Source organism: Lynx rufus, unplaced genomic scaffold (assembly GCF_022079265.1).
Source record: "Lynx rufus isolate CCGP_SWC_20201006 ecotype Redwood Valley unplaced genomic scaffold, mLynRuf1.p SCAF_2, whole genome shotgun sequence".
NCBI classification, from domain to species: Eukaryota; Metazoa; Chordata; class Mammalia; order Carnivora; family Felidae; genus Lynx; species Lynx rufus.
In genome coordinates, this window is record NW_025814834.1 from 216954762 (window position 1) to 216971452 (window position 16691).

The window sequence follows — 16691 nt, forward strand, 5'->3', positions numbered from 1 at the left end:
TCTTTTTTTTTTTTTTTTTTTTTTGCTAAAACTAGAAGTTATTTAATGTTAAAGGTATCTTTGACTAATCATCTGAACTTCCAAGTAAGAAGTTGAGAAGACATGTCCTCCATTAACAGGGTGTGTGTGTGTGTGTGTGTGTGTGTGTGTGTGTTAACTTAAATTATTTATTTAAGTAATCTCTATACCCTCTGTGGGTCTCAAACTCCCGACCCTGAGATCAACATTTGCATGCTCCTCTGACTGAGCCAGCCAGGCGCCCTAACAGGGTCTTAGTTTAGAGAGTTCAGCCATCCTCTCATCTCTGTGTAGGAGAGACACTACCTGCCTCACTGTGGCTCCCAGTGGTGGAGAAGTAGAGGCACGGACTGTTGAGGATTCTATGGGTGGTAGAAGGCCCGGAGGCTCATCTCCCACAGGGGCGCACAGGAGCCCCGAGAGAGGGGGAGTGACCTGTTTAGGAGGTGGAGTTACGTAGGGCAGAGCCGTGTTCTCTAAGCTAAGTTGTCTTGTAAGCAAGTTTTTAACATGGGTATATAGCATATAATCCCTGACACAGGCTTTTGCTTCAGAAAGCAAGAATGTATATATAACATTTTTTAGATTTTTTTTTTTTAAAGTACAACACCTTTGGGGTGCCTGGGTGGCTCAGTCAGTTGAGCATCCAACTTCGGCTCAGGTCATGATCTCACAGGTCCGTGAATTCGAGCCCCTTGTTGGGCTCTGTGCTGACAGCTTAGAGCCTGGAGCCTGCTTCTGATTCTGTGTCTCTCTGCCCCCCTGCCACTTGTGCTCTGTCTCTCTCTCTCTCTCTCAAAAACTAAATAAACATTAAAAAATTTGGGGGGGGGGTCATGATCTCACAGCTCTGTGAGTTTGAGCCCTGCATCGGGCTCTGTGCTGACAGCTCGGAGCCTGGAGCCTGCTTTGGATTCTGTGTCTCCCTCTCTCTCTGCCCCTAACCCACTTGCATTCTGTCTCTGTCTCTCTCAAAAATAAATAAACATTTAAAAAAATTAAAAAAAAATTTTTTTTATAAGTACAATACCCTTAAATTCCTCTGATAGGAGTAGATACAATAGAATTTTCTCTCTACCTGGATTCCAAGCAATTAATCCAATTTGGAAACTTTATTTACTTCTCCACCCTTCCTGCTTAGCATTGGGGCAAGGTACTTAATTTACCTAAACCTCAGTTTCTCCATCTGTAGAATGGCCCCAGTGACACCGGTATTGCAGTGTATACTGAGGAGGATGTGGTCTGGGACCCATCATTTCCACGTTGAGATTGTGACGTCCTGAGTCTGTGAAAGACATTACTCTGAGTAGAAAGTATAGGTGCAGGTCTGAGGTAGGGGAAGATGTCAGATACAGGGGGAGGGATGCCTAGGTGGCTCAGTCATTTAAGCATCGGACTCGATTTTGGCTCAGGTCATGATGACACAGTTTGGGAGATTGAGCCCCGAGTCATGTGGAGCCTGCTTGGGATTCTCTCTCTCCCTCTCTCTCCGCCCCTCCCCAATGTGTGCATTATGTGTGCACACACTCTAAATAAATAAATAAATAAACAAACATTTAAAAAAAAGATTTAGAGATTTGAGAATCATCATAAAAATGTGATTATTGTTTTACATTATTGTCTTGTTGGCTGTTTTTAAACTATACAGCTGACCCTTGAGCAACACAGGTTTGAACTGCACTGGACTGCTTACACGTGGGTTGTTTTCGATTAATAGAGTACTATAAATGTATTTTTTTCTTATGATTTTTTTCCTTTTTCCTTTTTTCTCTCTGAAGTAAGCTCTACGCCCAGTGTGGGGCTTGAACTCACGACCCTGAACCACCCAGTGCCCCTTCCTTACGATTTTCTTAATAACATTTGCTTTTTTCTATCTTGCTTTATTGTAAGAATGCTGTAAATAATACATATAGCATACAAAATATGCATTAACTGACTGTTATAGGTAAGGCCTCTGGTCAGTAGTAGACTATTAGTAGTTAAGTTGTGGGGAAGTCAGGAGTTATGCATGGATTTTCAACTGCTGGGGAGGGGTGCGAGTGTCCCTAATCCCCACGTTGTTTCAAGGGTCACCTGTAACCAGTTTAATGAAACTATAAACTATCCTGGAATAATGTAGTAAGTTCAGAGTAGACTTCCAAAGTGGCATCAGAAATCAGGAGCACGTACTAGAAACCCTGGAAATGCCCACCAGGGCTTTGCTGGCATGTCTCCTCCCAGACAAATGGATTCTGATGCTGTTCATTGAACAAGGAGTTCCTTACTCAGGTCACCGTTTCTTCAATGTATTAAGTATTTAAAAGCAGAAACAAAATGATACTTGTCAAAGCATTGTCAGTAGTATGTCTCCGGCAGGAAACGTGTTTTGAACATGAGGTGATGGGAATCTGCAGCAAGCAGGATTGGATGGATGGAATGCAATAGGTTCCCCTCTAGTGGTTGGTCAGTAAGAGCCATTGGTGAACTGGTAGAGGCAACACGTAACACAGATGTTTGGAAAGGCTCTCATGTCTTCTGCTTGGCATCAGTGTTCTCTCACCCTGCCCTGCATTCACACAGGCCCGCACTGGGGACACATCTTCGATTTTCTGCTGCTGCTCTGTCCCTTCGGAAGGGCCGTGTTCATACTCCTCTTACTCCCCGCCTGGCACGTGGACTTGCATTTTTGTACCTCGGGGGGGGGGGAGGAGGGGGGAAGGGGGAGGGCTGTAGTTTGCTTACTTGCAGATCTCCCTGCTCTTCAGTCCCCTGGGAACCAGTAAGTTATTAACATAAAATTTTGTGCAGAAAACAGGGTAGAGCAGAAGGAGCCATTTTCACAGTGGGAATCATTTTAATACCTACAGTGTTTTCCAAACAGTTATGTAAGAGGATGGAGTAGAAATGGCTTCTCTAAAATCCTGGTGAGTTTCTGACTGTGATACACTAGTTAAAATTCACCAGAGGGAGTTAATTTTGAAAGCTCTCAGCCAGGGGTTAATGCAGAGTTATCTTTTAGCCATTTTTGTAGCATAGCCCTCTCTTCCTGCTTCTTTCTCTGCTGCAGACACAGGTCAGAACCAGCACTTGAGATGAGCCATGTTGGGAGTTTCCCCTGCAGACAAGAGAGATGAGCACACCTTACCTTAGTCTTTGGAAGGCGTACTCCCAGCCCGGTACACTTCTGTGCGGTCTCCAACTTGATATGCAGAGTAACGTTTTTGAGATAGGTGGGGCAGGTATTTTATGGCCAGTTTAAAAGGCGAGCAAACTGAGGCAAGAATAAGTTGACTTAGGAGAGTATAGCCTGTACGTGTCCATTTATAGACTTGGGGAAAACGGTTAAATCTTTAAATATAAACACAGTCAAGGGACTCTTCTCGCCCCCCTGATCCACACCCTGTGCCTGACTCCATTCTTAGCCCTCACCCCAGTTGCTCCCCAGTTGTCCACATTTGTCACCCTTGACCCGCCCGCCCTGGTTCAAGGATTTGCTGACATATGGTCAGTTTTCCCATCTGTAAAACGGAGACATCAGTAACCCCTGCCTTGACGCGAGGTTGTTGAGATGTTTAAGTCAGTCCACACACGAGGAGCCGTCTAGACAGCGCCTGGCATGTTGTAGCACTGCCCCGCGTTAGCTCCGTGTGTGTTGTCATGTAGTGTGGTGTTGCCCTACTCTTTCCATATCACTGACACATAACGATGAAGCTGCCTGCCCTAGGCCCACCCTGCCACCCTAAGGGTGGAGAGGGTCAGCATGCGGGCAGGCCAGGGCACAGGGCTTGGGAGGATTTGGCGTGGGGCAGGCTCAGAAACAGTGTGAGGAACTTTTGGGCATCTGGCTTTGTGCTAAGAGAGAATGTTACTGCACTTGGGCCCAGTTATACTTATTCTTACTAGTTATCTCCTGTTTCAAAAAAGTTAATTCCTATTAATTATATCTTGTTTATCAAAATTTTCTTTACGGAGCAGACAAGATCCTAGGATTTCTGAGTTTAGGCCTCATGTTTCTTCCATTCTACTAAGAATGAGAAATAGAGTTTTGTGTTGCAGATTCTATGAAAACCCAAGTTTGTAACAGTAAGTACTATGTTCAGGTAACTCACTTTCTTTTTTTTTTTTTTAATTCCAAGTTTTTATTGAAATTCTGGGGAAATTGGCTTCAGGTATAGAGTTTAGTGGTTAATCACTCACCTATAACATCCAGTGCTCATCATCACAGGTGCCCTCCTTAGGACCTATGGCCCATTTAGCTCCTTCCCACTCAGGTAGCTCACTTTTTAAAAACCAGGGGTTAAATGTTCTCTGCCAGGAACTTACAAGTAGGTAACTCCTGGTGGTGAGACGAAGTTTCAGTTCAATAATGGGAAACTGTAGCAATTTGTCTATAAACTGGAGCATAATTATGTAACACGATAGAGGTGCTACTTATCACTCAATGGCAGTCCTATTACAATATATAAATTCACCAAATTAACATATTGTACATCTTAAATGTATACAATGTTACCTGTCAAAATCTATTTCAGTAAATAAAAGGAATAAAAACCGGAGCCCAGTCGCAAACTAAGTTGTGAAACAAAGCAAAGGACGGCCTCCTTGCCGTAAATAAATTTATATTTATATTTGGATCTCATCTGGCTTTGGAGTTCAAAAATAGAAAAGGACTTGTTTTGTGCTTCCAAGGAATGCACAGCCAGGTGGATTGGAGACAAACAGCGCCAGAGAAACGAGTGCCGGCACCCCCGGACCCTGGGCTCCCAGGGCTGAGCGGGCCCGCGGAGCATCAGAAGCAGGGCTGCTGAGCCCCCAGAGCCACGACTGAGCCAGAGTTCCTGCCTCGTGGCGGAGCAGTCTTTGGGCCCTCACCCTCTGCACACGAGCAGCCTGCTATCTGTGCGCCCCGCCAGGGACAGAAAAGCTAACGGGCATAGCAATAGCGCATGAGGGGTTGGAGCTCAGCGCTGGACATGCTGCATTTCAGTTCAACTACTAGAAGGCTGATGGTGCCTGTGACTTTTCATTTAGCGGCTTACGGTACCTGTCTGTTTTTTTTAAGTCAGTAGTGGTAATTATTAAATTAAAGCCCGAAAACCTTCACGGTCTTCATTTGAAGAGAGATGAATTAATAGAGGGAAAAGAGCCTAAGGCCTCAGAAACCCACTTAACACACTGACCTATTCTCATCCTTGACGACTCTGAGTGGGTTGGCTTTGTTTCGATTTTAAAGGCTACTCTACATTTCTGGTAAACCACAAGGTAAAGGCTGGTCTCTGAGAAGCAGATGTTTTGCCAGTTTTGAGGCCTTGTGGCTTTCCATAGAGAAGTAACAGTACAGGCCACATGAAGCTTTTACTTCCTTTTTTTTTTTCTTCTTCTTCTTCTTTTTTTTTTTTTAAATGGGGCCAATGGTGCTTTTGCACTTGATGGCACAGTCATTGATAACACATGAACAGTGGTGGTCTGTGTTCACCACCAGATGGCAAATTCATATTTCTGGAAGTAGTTAGTTTGAAATATCTATGAGACACTCAAGCAAGTGTTCCCGCTGGACTTGGACCATGATTGAGCCTTAGAAATACTAGGGAGAATCTTGGGTGATAGTGAAGACCAGTGGGGCAGTGGCATTCCCACTAGGAGGGGGTTTGGAGACCAGAAAGCCTAGAACAAAGCCTTGGGAAGAGCTCCAACATTTAGAAGTTGGGCAAAGAAGTAAGCCTCCTGATAGGAGGAAAATCAGGACAGTTTGGTTTCGTGGAGCCAAAAAGGGCAACTCTGTTGTTCGAGTTGAGGACGGATTCTTTGGCTTTTAAAGTCTCTTTCCATCTTGACCACCCAAGGCCAGGCCCTCGTCATCTCACGGCATATTTCACCTCGCATCCAAAACATGCGTGCTCCACCTGCCCAATGCTATAGGGAGGCAAAGTGTTAGAAGATGCAGTTCCTGCCTTTTCGGGGCTTCTGGACTCTGTGTACATGAAGCCTTATACAAATAAACAGCTGCCGGGTGAATGGGATCGAATGGTCAGGCAAGTTTTGTGTCCGAGTGGGAGGGGCTTGAGCTTAGGTTTGAGGTAAACTGAAAGCATCTTGGGTAGGCTGTGGAGAGAAGTAATAAAGATGCCCCAGAGTCTGGAGTTCAACAGAGGGTGCAGTACAGGCCAATTGGCATTATTGGACATTTGGTTGGAAAGGTAGGCAGAGACAGGATCCTGGAGGGTCTTGAATTAAGGGTTAAGGGGTGTAAACACCATTTTGAAGAGGTTAAGGAGCTGTTTTTTTAGGTAGGGGCTTGGGGGCAAGACAGTATGGGACTCAAGACGAAATGTGTGGTTTTGAGAAACTCCTTGGCAGAGGCTTATAGATGGCCAGATGGGGGAGATGGGTTAATAGCGTAGCTAGTAGGAAAGAGGGATAAGGGCTGGGCCTGGGAGTAGCACTGGAATTGGTAAGAAAGGAGGGCTTTGAACGCCGAGGACTTGGTGATTTGATGTTGGGGCCAACAGGAAAGGGCGGAGTTACGTGCAGTGGTACCATGGCCGAAAATGGCTTCCTCTGTAGACTCTTACCTCCATGTTACAGAGAGAATCGCACTGCGGGATGTGGAATTTGCATTCTGCCTTTGCCTCTGAAGAGCTAGGTGACCTTGGTCTGGTTACCTAACCATCTGTGCCTCAGCTTCCTTTTCTGGAAAATGGAGATAATAATACTACTTCCTTCTAGGTTGTGAGGATTTTGAATTAATACATGTGAGGTTCCTGGCACATAGTAGGTACTTAACAACCGTTAGTTGAATAGATAATATTTGGTGATTACATCCTAACAAGTAGAAGAATCCAGACTTGAACTCAGGTTTTCCCAGCTCTATCACATTACCCCGATGTCTCTCTCAGCTGCTGCCTTCATTGTGCCAGCCTCTCCTGGCGTGAGCCTATTGTACGTCCTTTGGCATCGGGCTTGTATTCAGATTGCATAGTCCTGGCCTTCCTCCCTCTGACTCACGCTGCCAGGTCGCCCACCTGAACTTTGTGTATCCTCTCCCTCTCCTCTAACCCACTTGCCGTTCTCCACCTCTGTGTTTCATGGCGGGCCTTCCCACCCTCCTCCACCTGTGCAAATGCTGTTGGTTCTTCGTGGTCTGGCCTGTCTCCCTGTCCTGGCGAAGGTATTCCGGACTACAAGAGCCCGTCCCTTTTCCTCGTTCCCCGCTGCACTGACGAGTTGTGCTTCACTACTTACTTTATGCTCGGCTGAATGAAGCCTCAGGTTGTTCTGTAATGGCTTCACACACATTTATCTTACCTGCTAAAAATGAATCAAAGTTTTAATAAAGGTCTGTGGCTGCCCCCTTTAAAACATAATTCCTCCCAGTGCTAGATGCTCAGTAAATACTTCGAGCGGATTAAGAAGCATTAATCCTGGTGGCTGAGGTGGAGTTCTGGCCCTCCTCCTCTCCCACCCGAGTTAGTTATCTCACCAGCCTCTGTAACCGGTCTCTGCCTTGCCACCAGTTTGTCCCTACTCCATGACGTAGGCCACACTGCCACGGGAGCAGTCCTGCCCCAGTCCTTTCGTGGACCACACATGCTCTGACTTCTCTGCTGGCCCACAGTTAGCACCGTGACTCTTCAGCCTGGCTCCTGGCTCAAAGGCTCTCTCGGCTCAAAGGCTCTCTGCAACCCGATCCTCTCCTCCCTCTTCAGTCTTATCTGCTGGCACTCCATTCTGTATACCCTGTCCTCCTTGCAGTTCCCAGAATGTTCTCTGTGCCCTTCCTGGCTGACTCCTTTGCTTGAAGCCCTGCTGGAGCCCACCTGACAGGCTCATTCTTCCTTGTCACTTCCTGTAAGTCGTCAGCAGAGTAAGTTGCTTCCTTCTCCTAGTCCCACCCATAGCCCTTTGTCCCTCCGCTGCTTTTCTGAGGGCCCAGAGATTGATCCCTTCCCTTGTGTGCCCGCCAGCCCGCCTGGAGCTCCCTGAGGGCAGGGCCAGCTCATTGCCTGGCAGCGTCCCGAGGAGATGCTCTGCACAGAGCCCAGGATGCTTGTTGATCCTACAAGTAACATAGGTCGCTCTGATTCATTTTAGAGGAGAGCTTCTTTCTCGTGCCTTGACAGATTTTTTTTCCTTTGAACTGTACAGATTATACTGAAAACTGACAGTGATGAGTCATATCTTAGAAAGGGGGTGAAATCTGAAAATGCAGAGCCTCCAGGAATGGAGTAGGAGGTTGCAGATCGGTCTTGCAGGCCAAGTCTGGCCCTTCACTGAATTTGCCCGACTGGTCTCAAACACCGGGAGTGGGAGGGACTCTCCTCCCGGTGGGCAGGTGATTTATTGGCTGGGAAGCTTCCGCGGTGATTTAGTTGTGAAACGGCGCCCTGCGAGGTGCAGGCTAATGCCTGGGCCGGGCTGAGCGGCCGCCCACAATCCCGGGCCGGAAGGGACGGGCGAGGGTCGTCGGGGCCAGCCCCCTGTTTCGCAGCCCGGGGGCGGTGGGCGTGCGGCCGTCGCGCTGCTGACTCTGCCCGCCCGGAAGGACGACTGGAGACGGAGCGGCCTGGGAAGGGTCCCGAGTGGTGGCGCGGCCCGGCCCCGGGCCCCGGCCCCGCGGGTGCCCTCTGCTCGCGCTCGCCGCGGTAGGGAGGAAGTTTCTGCGCTTTGGCTGCCTGGATTTACTCCTGCTGTTCGGGGGGAGGAAACCGAGATACCAGCGCCTGGGTCCCGGAGGCTCTGGCCGCGGAGCCTCGGGCGGGGGGCCGGGCGGGGACGGAGCGCGGGGCCGGCGGGCGGCGCGGCGATCCAGGCCGCCTTTTGCAGCCGCCCGCGGCCGCGCCGGGCTCTGCGCGCCGCGCTCCAGCCTCCTCCCCCGGCAGCAGCGGCGGCGGCGGCGGCGGCGGCGGCCCCAGCCCCGCGCCCCCCGCGCCCCGCGCCGCGCGGCCCCGCCGCGGTCACACGCCGAGCCGCCCCGGCCGCCTCCGCCCTGCGCTTTGTGGAGCCAGAGCCCGAGCCGAGTGACAGGCGCGGCCTCTCGCCGCCCGGGACCCCGAGTGCGGCCGGCGCGGCGTACCTGTGGCTGCGGGGCCGCCCGGCCCGGAAGTGTCGCTGGGGTTGGCCGCGCGGGACCCGGCCGCCAACCGCGAGCCCCAGGCCCGGGGCCCTGAGGTGGGGGGCCGGGGAGCCGGGAGCTGCCCCTACTGGGGCGGGGAGGGGCTGCCTGGAAGGAATGGGACAAAGTGAAAGTCTCTAGACTGCTGGGGTGGAGGGGCGGTGGGGAGCGTCGGAGGAAGGAGGGGGTGCTGATGGTTCTTTATTTGGTGCCTCGGAGTGGCTTTTAATGACGGCGATGGCGGGGCAGGCCAGCGGGGGTGCGGGCTCCCAGTGGGCGTCCGCGATATCGGTGCCTTCTTGGTGCATTCCTCGGATTGATGAAAGGGCCTTTTAACCCCTCTAGGGTGACCTTTTGGGGAAGTCTTCAGGTTTCTTTTTCCCTCTCTTCTGCTCGACACTCTGGGAAGCTTCGTTCTCAGGTGCAAAGCAGTTGTGCTGTTGTATTGAAACACGAAGCGTATTTGTTTATACCTTCGTGGACCGATGCGGAGACTGTGGCACAGAGGGCGCAGATTGCTTCTTAGGCTCACATCCAGGATGTCCTTCTCCCAAACCTGTCTGGTGTGTGCTATTGGGGTTCGAATGAGGCGGTCCGGGGCCTGCCCTGGCCCTGGGGGGGTCCCAGCTGTGCTGCTGAAATGGTCTCCCAGCCTCGTCAGTATTCCCTAGCTCCGACTTTTATGGTTGTTATTCTGCTGATTGCAGATATCTTTGCTTTGCTGACATCCTGTTTTGTTTTTGGTTTTTACATCCCATTTGTTGTTTCTTTTTATCACAGAAACGCTTCGTTAAGGGGCTCAGGCAGTACGGCAAGAACTTCTTCAGAATTAGAAAGGAGCTGCTTCCCAATAAGGAAACAGTGAGTACAATTGGACTTTATGTAACTTGATTTTTTCCTCTTTGCCCCTACTGCTTCTCCGCACTTGATCTTACGAAATGGTTTCCTTTAACCCTGCGCTGTGCTCAGACTGGCTGGCACTAGAGTCCTCATCATTTTACTTCCTTCACTTTTAGTTTAGCTTCTGATTTTATATAGTGAAGTGACAGATTATGCTTCTCCCCCACGAAGAAAGTGGACTTCCTTTGTAAGAACAGCAAGGTCTTTGACAACGGAGGGTCACTTGGGGGGTTGTCTGGGATGTTGAGCTATTAACATCTAATTGTAAATACAGTGGCTGAAATAGGAAATGTCATTTACCACCAGTTGGATTTGGTTATTGACAAGTCTTCAACCAAACAACAGAATGAAAAGGTCTGTGGCTCACTATGCTTTGAATTCTGTTGGGACCTTTTCTTTCTTTAATGTTGCTTATGTTTTGAAGAGTAGTTTTAACTCTTTAGTTTTTGCAGCCTTAAAAGTTTGCACTTCTGGGGGGCACCTGACTGGCTCAGTCAGAAGAGAGTGCGACTCTTGATCTTGGGGTCATGAGTTCAAGCCCCACATGGAGTGTAGAGATTACTTAAATAAATAAATAATTTTTTGAAAACTTGGCACTGTTCATCGGACAGATACATATACAAGGATTCTTATAAATTGCTTAAGTGAGGCTTTTACAGATTCATTTGACATTTCACAAAGCGGAGAGCCCTGTCTCTTGCTAAACTTGGGGTAGGCAGATTTGCTGAGGAAACTTCAGAGGGAGGTTGTATGAACAGAATACCAGTAAGGGATTTGGTCTCATTTACCTAAATTCCCTACAGGTGGAATTCAGGGGGAGTGGTTGGAGAGTCCTAGGAGAGGCTAGGAGTGGGGTAGGGCCAGCCAAGTCCCAGTGTCTGTGGCCTAGGTAGAGCCTAGTAACCGGAAGTGCTTCTTAGGACTTGGGGGTGGAGGGTGAATATTTAGCCACCGAGCTGCTTTCACTTCATGCCTACCCTCCCTGAGTGGAATGAGGAGATAGATGAAGAGTATCCATTACAGAAGTGGGTGGGTTGTTTTAGTTTGGTTTGGTTGGTACTTTTCTAATTGGGTGTTGTTGATTGATTGATTGCCTCTTATTCGATTTTGATTGTTTTATTCTGAGGCTTTGTTCTGTTTTGTTTTTGCTTTAATGAACTTTTTCTAGACACCTTTTCTGTACGGTACCTTATGTGAGCAGCAGTAGCTTGTAAGAGGGAAGAAAGGTTCTGAGATTTCAAGTATAGCCTTGTATAAATTGGTGGTTTGCATCAACCAATCATAATGACATTGAACTTTTAATGTTTACTATACATCTTAATATGCTGAGATGGTCATTTTGAGAATGGTTAAAAAAAAAAAAAAAAGAACTGTTTATAGACCTTGAACTAAAGTATATGTTGTCATCAATCTATATAATCAACTTTTTTGGAGGGCGGGGATGGGTCTTCCTGGAACAAATTGGAAAGAAGTATTTGATGTGGAACAGTAAAAAAATACCTTTAAGTTTTCTGCGGATTTCAATCATTTAAAGTTTAATACGTACTTTTATAAAACTAAAATGTTTTACCCAACGGTGAGAATTTTGGTGTGGCGAATTGGAGCAGCCATAAGGTCCGTGAGTAGCTGTGGCCGGACGCAGTAGGCCAGATTGTGACCTCCCCACTGCAGTTTTCTGTCTCTTTGTCCTCTGCTAGAAGTTGCAAACCATGAGGAATTTAATACAAGATATGGTTTGACAATTATTTTCTTTCTGTTCTAAAAAACAAGCTTGTAATAGCAAGATTAAGCATCTAATCTAAAATTTGCCGTCCACCATTTGGAAACACCAGGCAATTCTGTCTACCTTTTTATCTCTAGTGGAAGACAAATCTGAATAACTTTTAGCCTGGGTAAGAGGCTTCTAATCTTTTTTTCCCCCCCTTACTCTTGGTTGTCCCTTATCCTTACTGATGATGTCTAACTCGGTAAGTCGTCTGTCCTCGCCCACAGAGAAGTTGTTGGTACACCAGCCTTTTGAGCCGGTCCGCTGGTCTTTTCCAGGTGCTTCTGTCCTGAGACCCTTCCCCATCACTGTCCGCCGTCCCTGTTTCCCAGCCTTGTGGCTCCTCTCCTCTCTCCTCCTCTGGCACCCAGCACCCTTCCTGTTTCCAGCCTCCTCATCAGGGCGCGGTCATGGCCACTAACGGGACAGTTGTTGGCAGCACTGGAGGGTGCATCATGGCTGACTGGCTAAACGTTACTGGTGTTCCGCTGTCTTTTTGCCTGGAACCGGAGGAGTTTGGTGGTAGGGTAGATCTAGAAGTACCCTGATCACCTGGGAGAGAGGCACTCATTTTGTATTTTCCTTATTATCAGCATAGCCCCGCTAATCATTCACAGCTCCTGGGGAGGGGAGGGCAAAGGTTATTTTTCATTTTTGCTGCAAAAAATGAGAAAATTCCTTGGTTCAGAACTTCCTTGGTAGAAGTCTTCATATGGTCACGCCTCTCTTTATCTCAGATGCATCTAATCTGGATATTTTCTGCATTCTCTTCTGTTTCCCAGAACTATTAACTCATTTCTTTGCTCTTCTCAACTGACTTGAAACTTCAGAAGGGTGTCAGCATCCGAAAGAACGCGCCTGATTGGGCCTGGCGCGGGGGTCATCAGACCTGTGTTCTATTCCTGGCCTTACCGGTAACTGTAGTGCTTGACGATCTCTTCTAACTGTGCAGTCTGCTTTGAGCTGTCGGGTCAAATCCTGACAAGCGTTCAAAAATTATTTCCCCTAAAATGGTGTTTCTTCGTGCGAGAATTTTGTAGATGCTGCAATCTTTATAAAATGTTTGCACACCTTTGGCTGTTGCTGTGCCTGAAAGCAGAGTGGTGGCTCTTGCCTCTGGCACCTGCCTGCTCTGGGGCCTCGGGCAGATTATTCAGTCTCCGTCTTTCAACATCTGTGTCTGTAAAATGGGTGATCCTTCTAGCCCCTAGAATTGTTCTGAGAGTTTAAATGAGATAATGTCCGTAGAGCGCATATAAACACTTCCAAATGGGTCTTCTTCCTTGTCTGCCCCAAATACTACCTGACGTGCGCAGTATGGGATTATTTTCCGTTTGTAACCGTGTTGAACCTGTGTGAGAAGAAATGGCCTGTTTCTTACCACGTGTCTTGGGAGAAACTGTTTTCTTTGAAAAACGGGGGGGGGGGGGAGGGGGGTGAAGGACAGCGCCCAGCTCAAAGGATCCGGTTGTTTCGTCTTGAACTTTGTTGAAGGGACTTCCGTCCTTACTGGGTCATTCGGCGCAGTTATGCGGACAGAGGTTCCTGGTGGGAATGGACCTAAACAACCTTCCTAGTTCTTTTGGTTTCTGGTGTCTGTTACACAGGAGCTGAATCTGGCTTTCCTCCGAATACCTGTTGCCCCTGGAGCGGGGGTGGTGGCTGTGGCTGCGGAAAACCCACTCTCACAGTTCAGCTGAGGGGGTGTAGCAGGTCAGCCTCATGGCACCCAAGTGAATACCTGTCAGTCACATATTTTCGCGTCATGGCTGTGCACGTGTCCTGGAGTTGCTGCCTTTGTCCCATTCTTCCTTTCTCCGTGGCTGCTTGCCTTCTTCAGCGTGTGTACAAGATGGGCAGTTAGAAGTCATACACAGTAAGGCATCTTTGCGGAGCGTTCGTTCAGCTTCCCCTTGGCTGTGTCCCTCTTCTCTCTCAAGACACTGTTGGGCCCAAATCACATGAGAGTCTTGGGTGTTGGTGCGTTTATACAAATCGCAGCGAGCGTCCCACAGCTGAGCCGCTCGGGTGACGGAGAGCCGGGCCTCGGGGTGCCTCTTCCGGCACCGCTGCGTGATCTGTGAACCGATCGATGAATTACATGACCTTTGAGGCTAAGATAATGCCTGAGAAAATAGGAGACCTGATAGAATTGAATCTTAAAGCACCAGGAGGGGCACCCATGTTGTAAATAATACAAAATCCCGGGGGTTCCAAAAATAATACCTTGTTTGGTTTTTACACACATTGCAGTTTTCTGCAAAATCCTGAGGAGATGACTCCGACGGCAGTGACACGTGTCTTCTTTCACACTGAGCACACGTCTGTGTTGTTTGAGTCAAAGACTTTCCGTGTCTGACACCTGGACGATTGTCCCTTGAATCCTGGCTGGCCTTTGTGTATGGCTCTACCTGCTGTTAGGCAGACAAATCCAGTCTGCGTTGGGTTGTAGACAGGGAGGGAGCCCCGACTCCGGGAGCTGTCTCAGGCGCAGCTAACGTTAGAGAGAAGACCGTGTGATCCTCCCCGACTCGGGAGAGAAGACAGGTGCCTCCAGCACGTTATTAGCCTCTGGGAGAAGAAGGTGAAAAGGCACACACCCTTGGCTGTCTTTCTCCTCTCCGTAGTTTTATGTTTGCACACCTAGCCCAGTAGGGATTAAGCTCATGTTATTTGTAGTCCCAGTTGCTGGTGTATTAATATTTTCTAAACTAAAAAATTCTTTTTTTTTTTTTTACCCACTTCCCATTTTCAGAGCTAAACATTCCATGTAGCTCAATTTTTTGAAAATTTTGTATATCCACCAAGCACTGTAATTAATGGGTGGGATGTCTGTAATGAGAAGCAAGGTGCCATTCGTGGCCCGCATTGCAGCAGGGAAGGGGAACCACATGCATGCTTTCCGTGTTTGGCAACGTGTGCTAAGGGCCCTGCTGGACAAAGTGTGCACCAGAGGCTGGGTTTGGGGGCTGCCCGAAGGCTAATTGGAGGGTGTGGTGTTTGAGCTTTGAAAGAAGGATCTGCTTTTTGACAGGCGGTGGTTGGGAGGGTGGAAGGAAAGTGGCTTTCCAGCTGCAGGAAGTGGCACGAGCAAAGGCACGGAGGCAGGAACTTGCAGGCCGTGCCCAGCGCGTACCCTAGCGTAGTTGGAGAGGAGGTCGCAGGGCAGGTGCGGCAGGACTTAGGCCAAAATTACGTCCTGGAGGTAGACTTGGGAGACCCTACACTGTCTCTGAAGAGGGCATTTGGGAACCCACAGAAGTCTTCTAAGAAGAGGGCGCCTGGGTGGCTGAGTCGGTTCAGCATCCGACTCTTGATTTCGGCTCAGGTCATGACCTCTCGGTTTGTGATTTCAAGGCGTACGTCGGGCTCTGTGTTCACGGTGTGGAGCCTGCTTGGGATCCTCTCTCTCTCTTTCTCTCTCTCTCTCTCTCCCCCCCTCCCCCTCCCTCTCCCTCCCTCTCCCTCTGTTTTTCTTCTGTTTACAAGCGTGCGCTCTCTGTCTCAAAATAAATAATAAATTTCTTAAAAAAGAGAGAAGGGGGAGCATTCTTGAGCGGCACAAACAAGACATAGAGACCAGAAAGGAGGTTCTTGTAATAATTCTCAAAATAAGGTCTCCAAGTAAGACAAAAAAATGGGGGAGTTGGAAGTTACTTATGGAACTAGAAGTCTGTCTTTTATCCTGATTTTCTCCATTGAGAATGTGCCTGTTTTGTTTTTTTTAAGTGGTTAGTCATTTTTGAGAGAATGAGAGAGAGTGTGTGCCTGAGTGGGGGAGGGGCAGGCGGGGGGGGGTGGTGGGCAGAAGATCCAAAGCAGGGTCTGCGCTGACCGGCGAGCCCGGTGTGGGGCCTGAACCCACAAACCATGAGATCATGACCTGAGCTGAAGTTGGACACTCAACTGTCTGAGCCACCCAGGTGCCCTATGTCTGGGCTTTTGTTGTTGTTGTTGTTGTTTTAATGGTACTAAGGGGCAGCCGGTTTTGATATTTCGGATGTCTTGTTTTTAACTTGGGGTGATAGTATGAAAAGTACTGGAGGTTTAATATTTTACTTTGAGAAGTAACGTGAAAACCACCCACTTCTATCAGCCACGTTTCTGGAAATGAATTCTGTTAAATATGTACATAATTATTGAATATTAATTGTTTATTTCTTCAGGCAAAATATCTTTTGCATAAAGCACATTCCCCGAGCAGAGAATAACTACTCTTGAGAAAGGTTTTCAGACTGAGTAATCAAGACTCTGTTAATATTAAGAGGTTAAGTACGACTCTAGCATTCGGTATGAGCGTTCAGCGTGGAGTTTTATTTGACTTCAGATTAAAACCTTAGGTAAACAATTTTCTAGCCTCATTAATGCTTAATCTATGTTACGTAACAAAGCGTGGACTTCCTGAATAGGTTGATACTATTGGGGACACAGTTGTGTTCCAGGCGCGTAACCAGAGGCCTCTGTTTGCAAGTGCTGTGCCCCCTGTGCCCCCCGGCCGGCACTCCCCCGTCACCAGAGCCGGGTGCCGCTGCAGGCTCTCGGGCTCCTGTCTGTCCCCACAGAGCCAGAGTCTGCACAGGAACCCGCTCCCCTGATGATGAGAACGCTCGGTAGGGCTCAGGAGGCCCTGCACAGAGGTGCAGACTTGTGGGGTTCTAAGCCCATATGTCACATTCGTTCTTAACGTTGCTTTTATTCTGTTCCAGTTGTAAATTACTTCACTGTTAGGGCTTAATTTTGTTTTTCAAATTATTACAAAGTATTTCAAACATATAGAACAGTAATCTGGGCTTATTTGCATTATCAATAATAGAATTTCTTAGTATAGCTTCCCTCTTCGTATCTTTCACTTTTTCCTAGAAACACAATTGTAACTCCGGTCATATTTCACATAAAAACTGTTTTCTTCCTCTTTCC

General features: G+C 48.2%; 1 protein-coding gene across 4 annotated transcripts in view; it reads left to right on the forward strand.

Annotated features, from left to right (window-relative positions):
* The window catches only part of RERE (arginine-glutamic acid dipeptide repeats), a 423597-nt gene that overhangs the window by 356344 nt on the left and 50562 nt on the right, over positions 1-16691 (forward strand). For all 4 annotated transcript variants that reach the window (XM_047083211.1, XM_047083212.1, XM_047083213.1 and 1 more), the window contains one exon: positions 9890-9970. In XM_047083211.1, coding sequence (XP_046939167.1) covers positions 9890-9970 — 81 coding nt within the window. The remainder of the gene's footprint in view (positions 1-9889; positions 9971-16691) is intronic.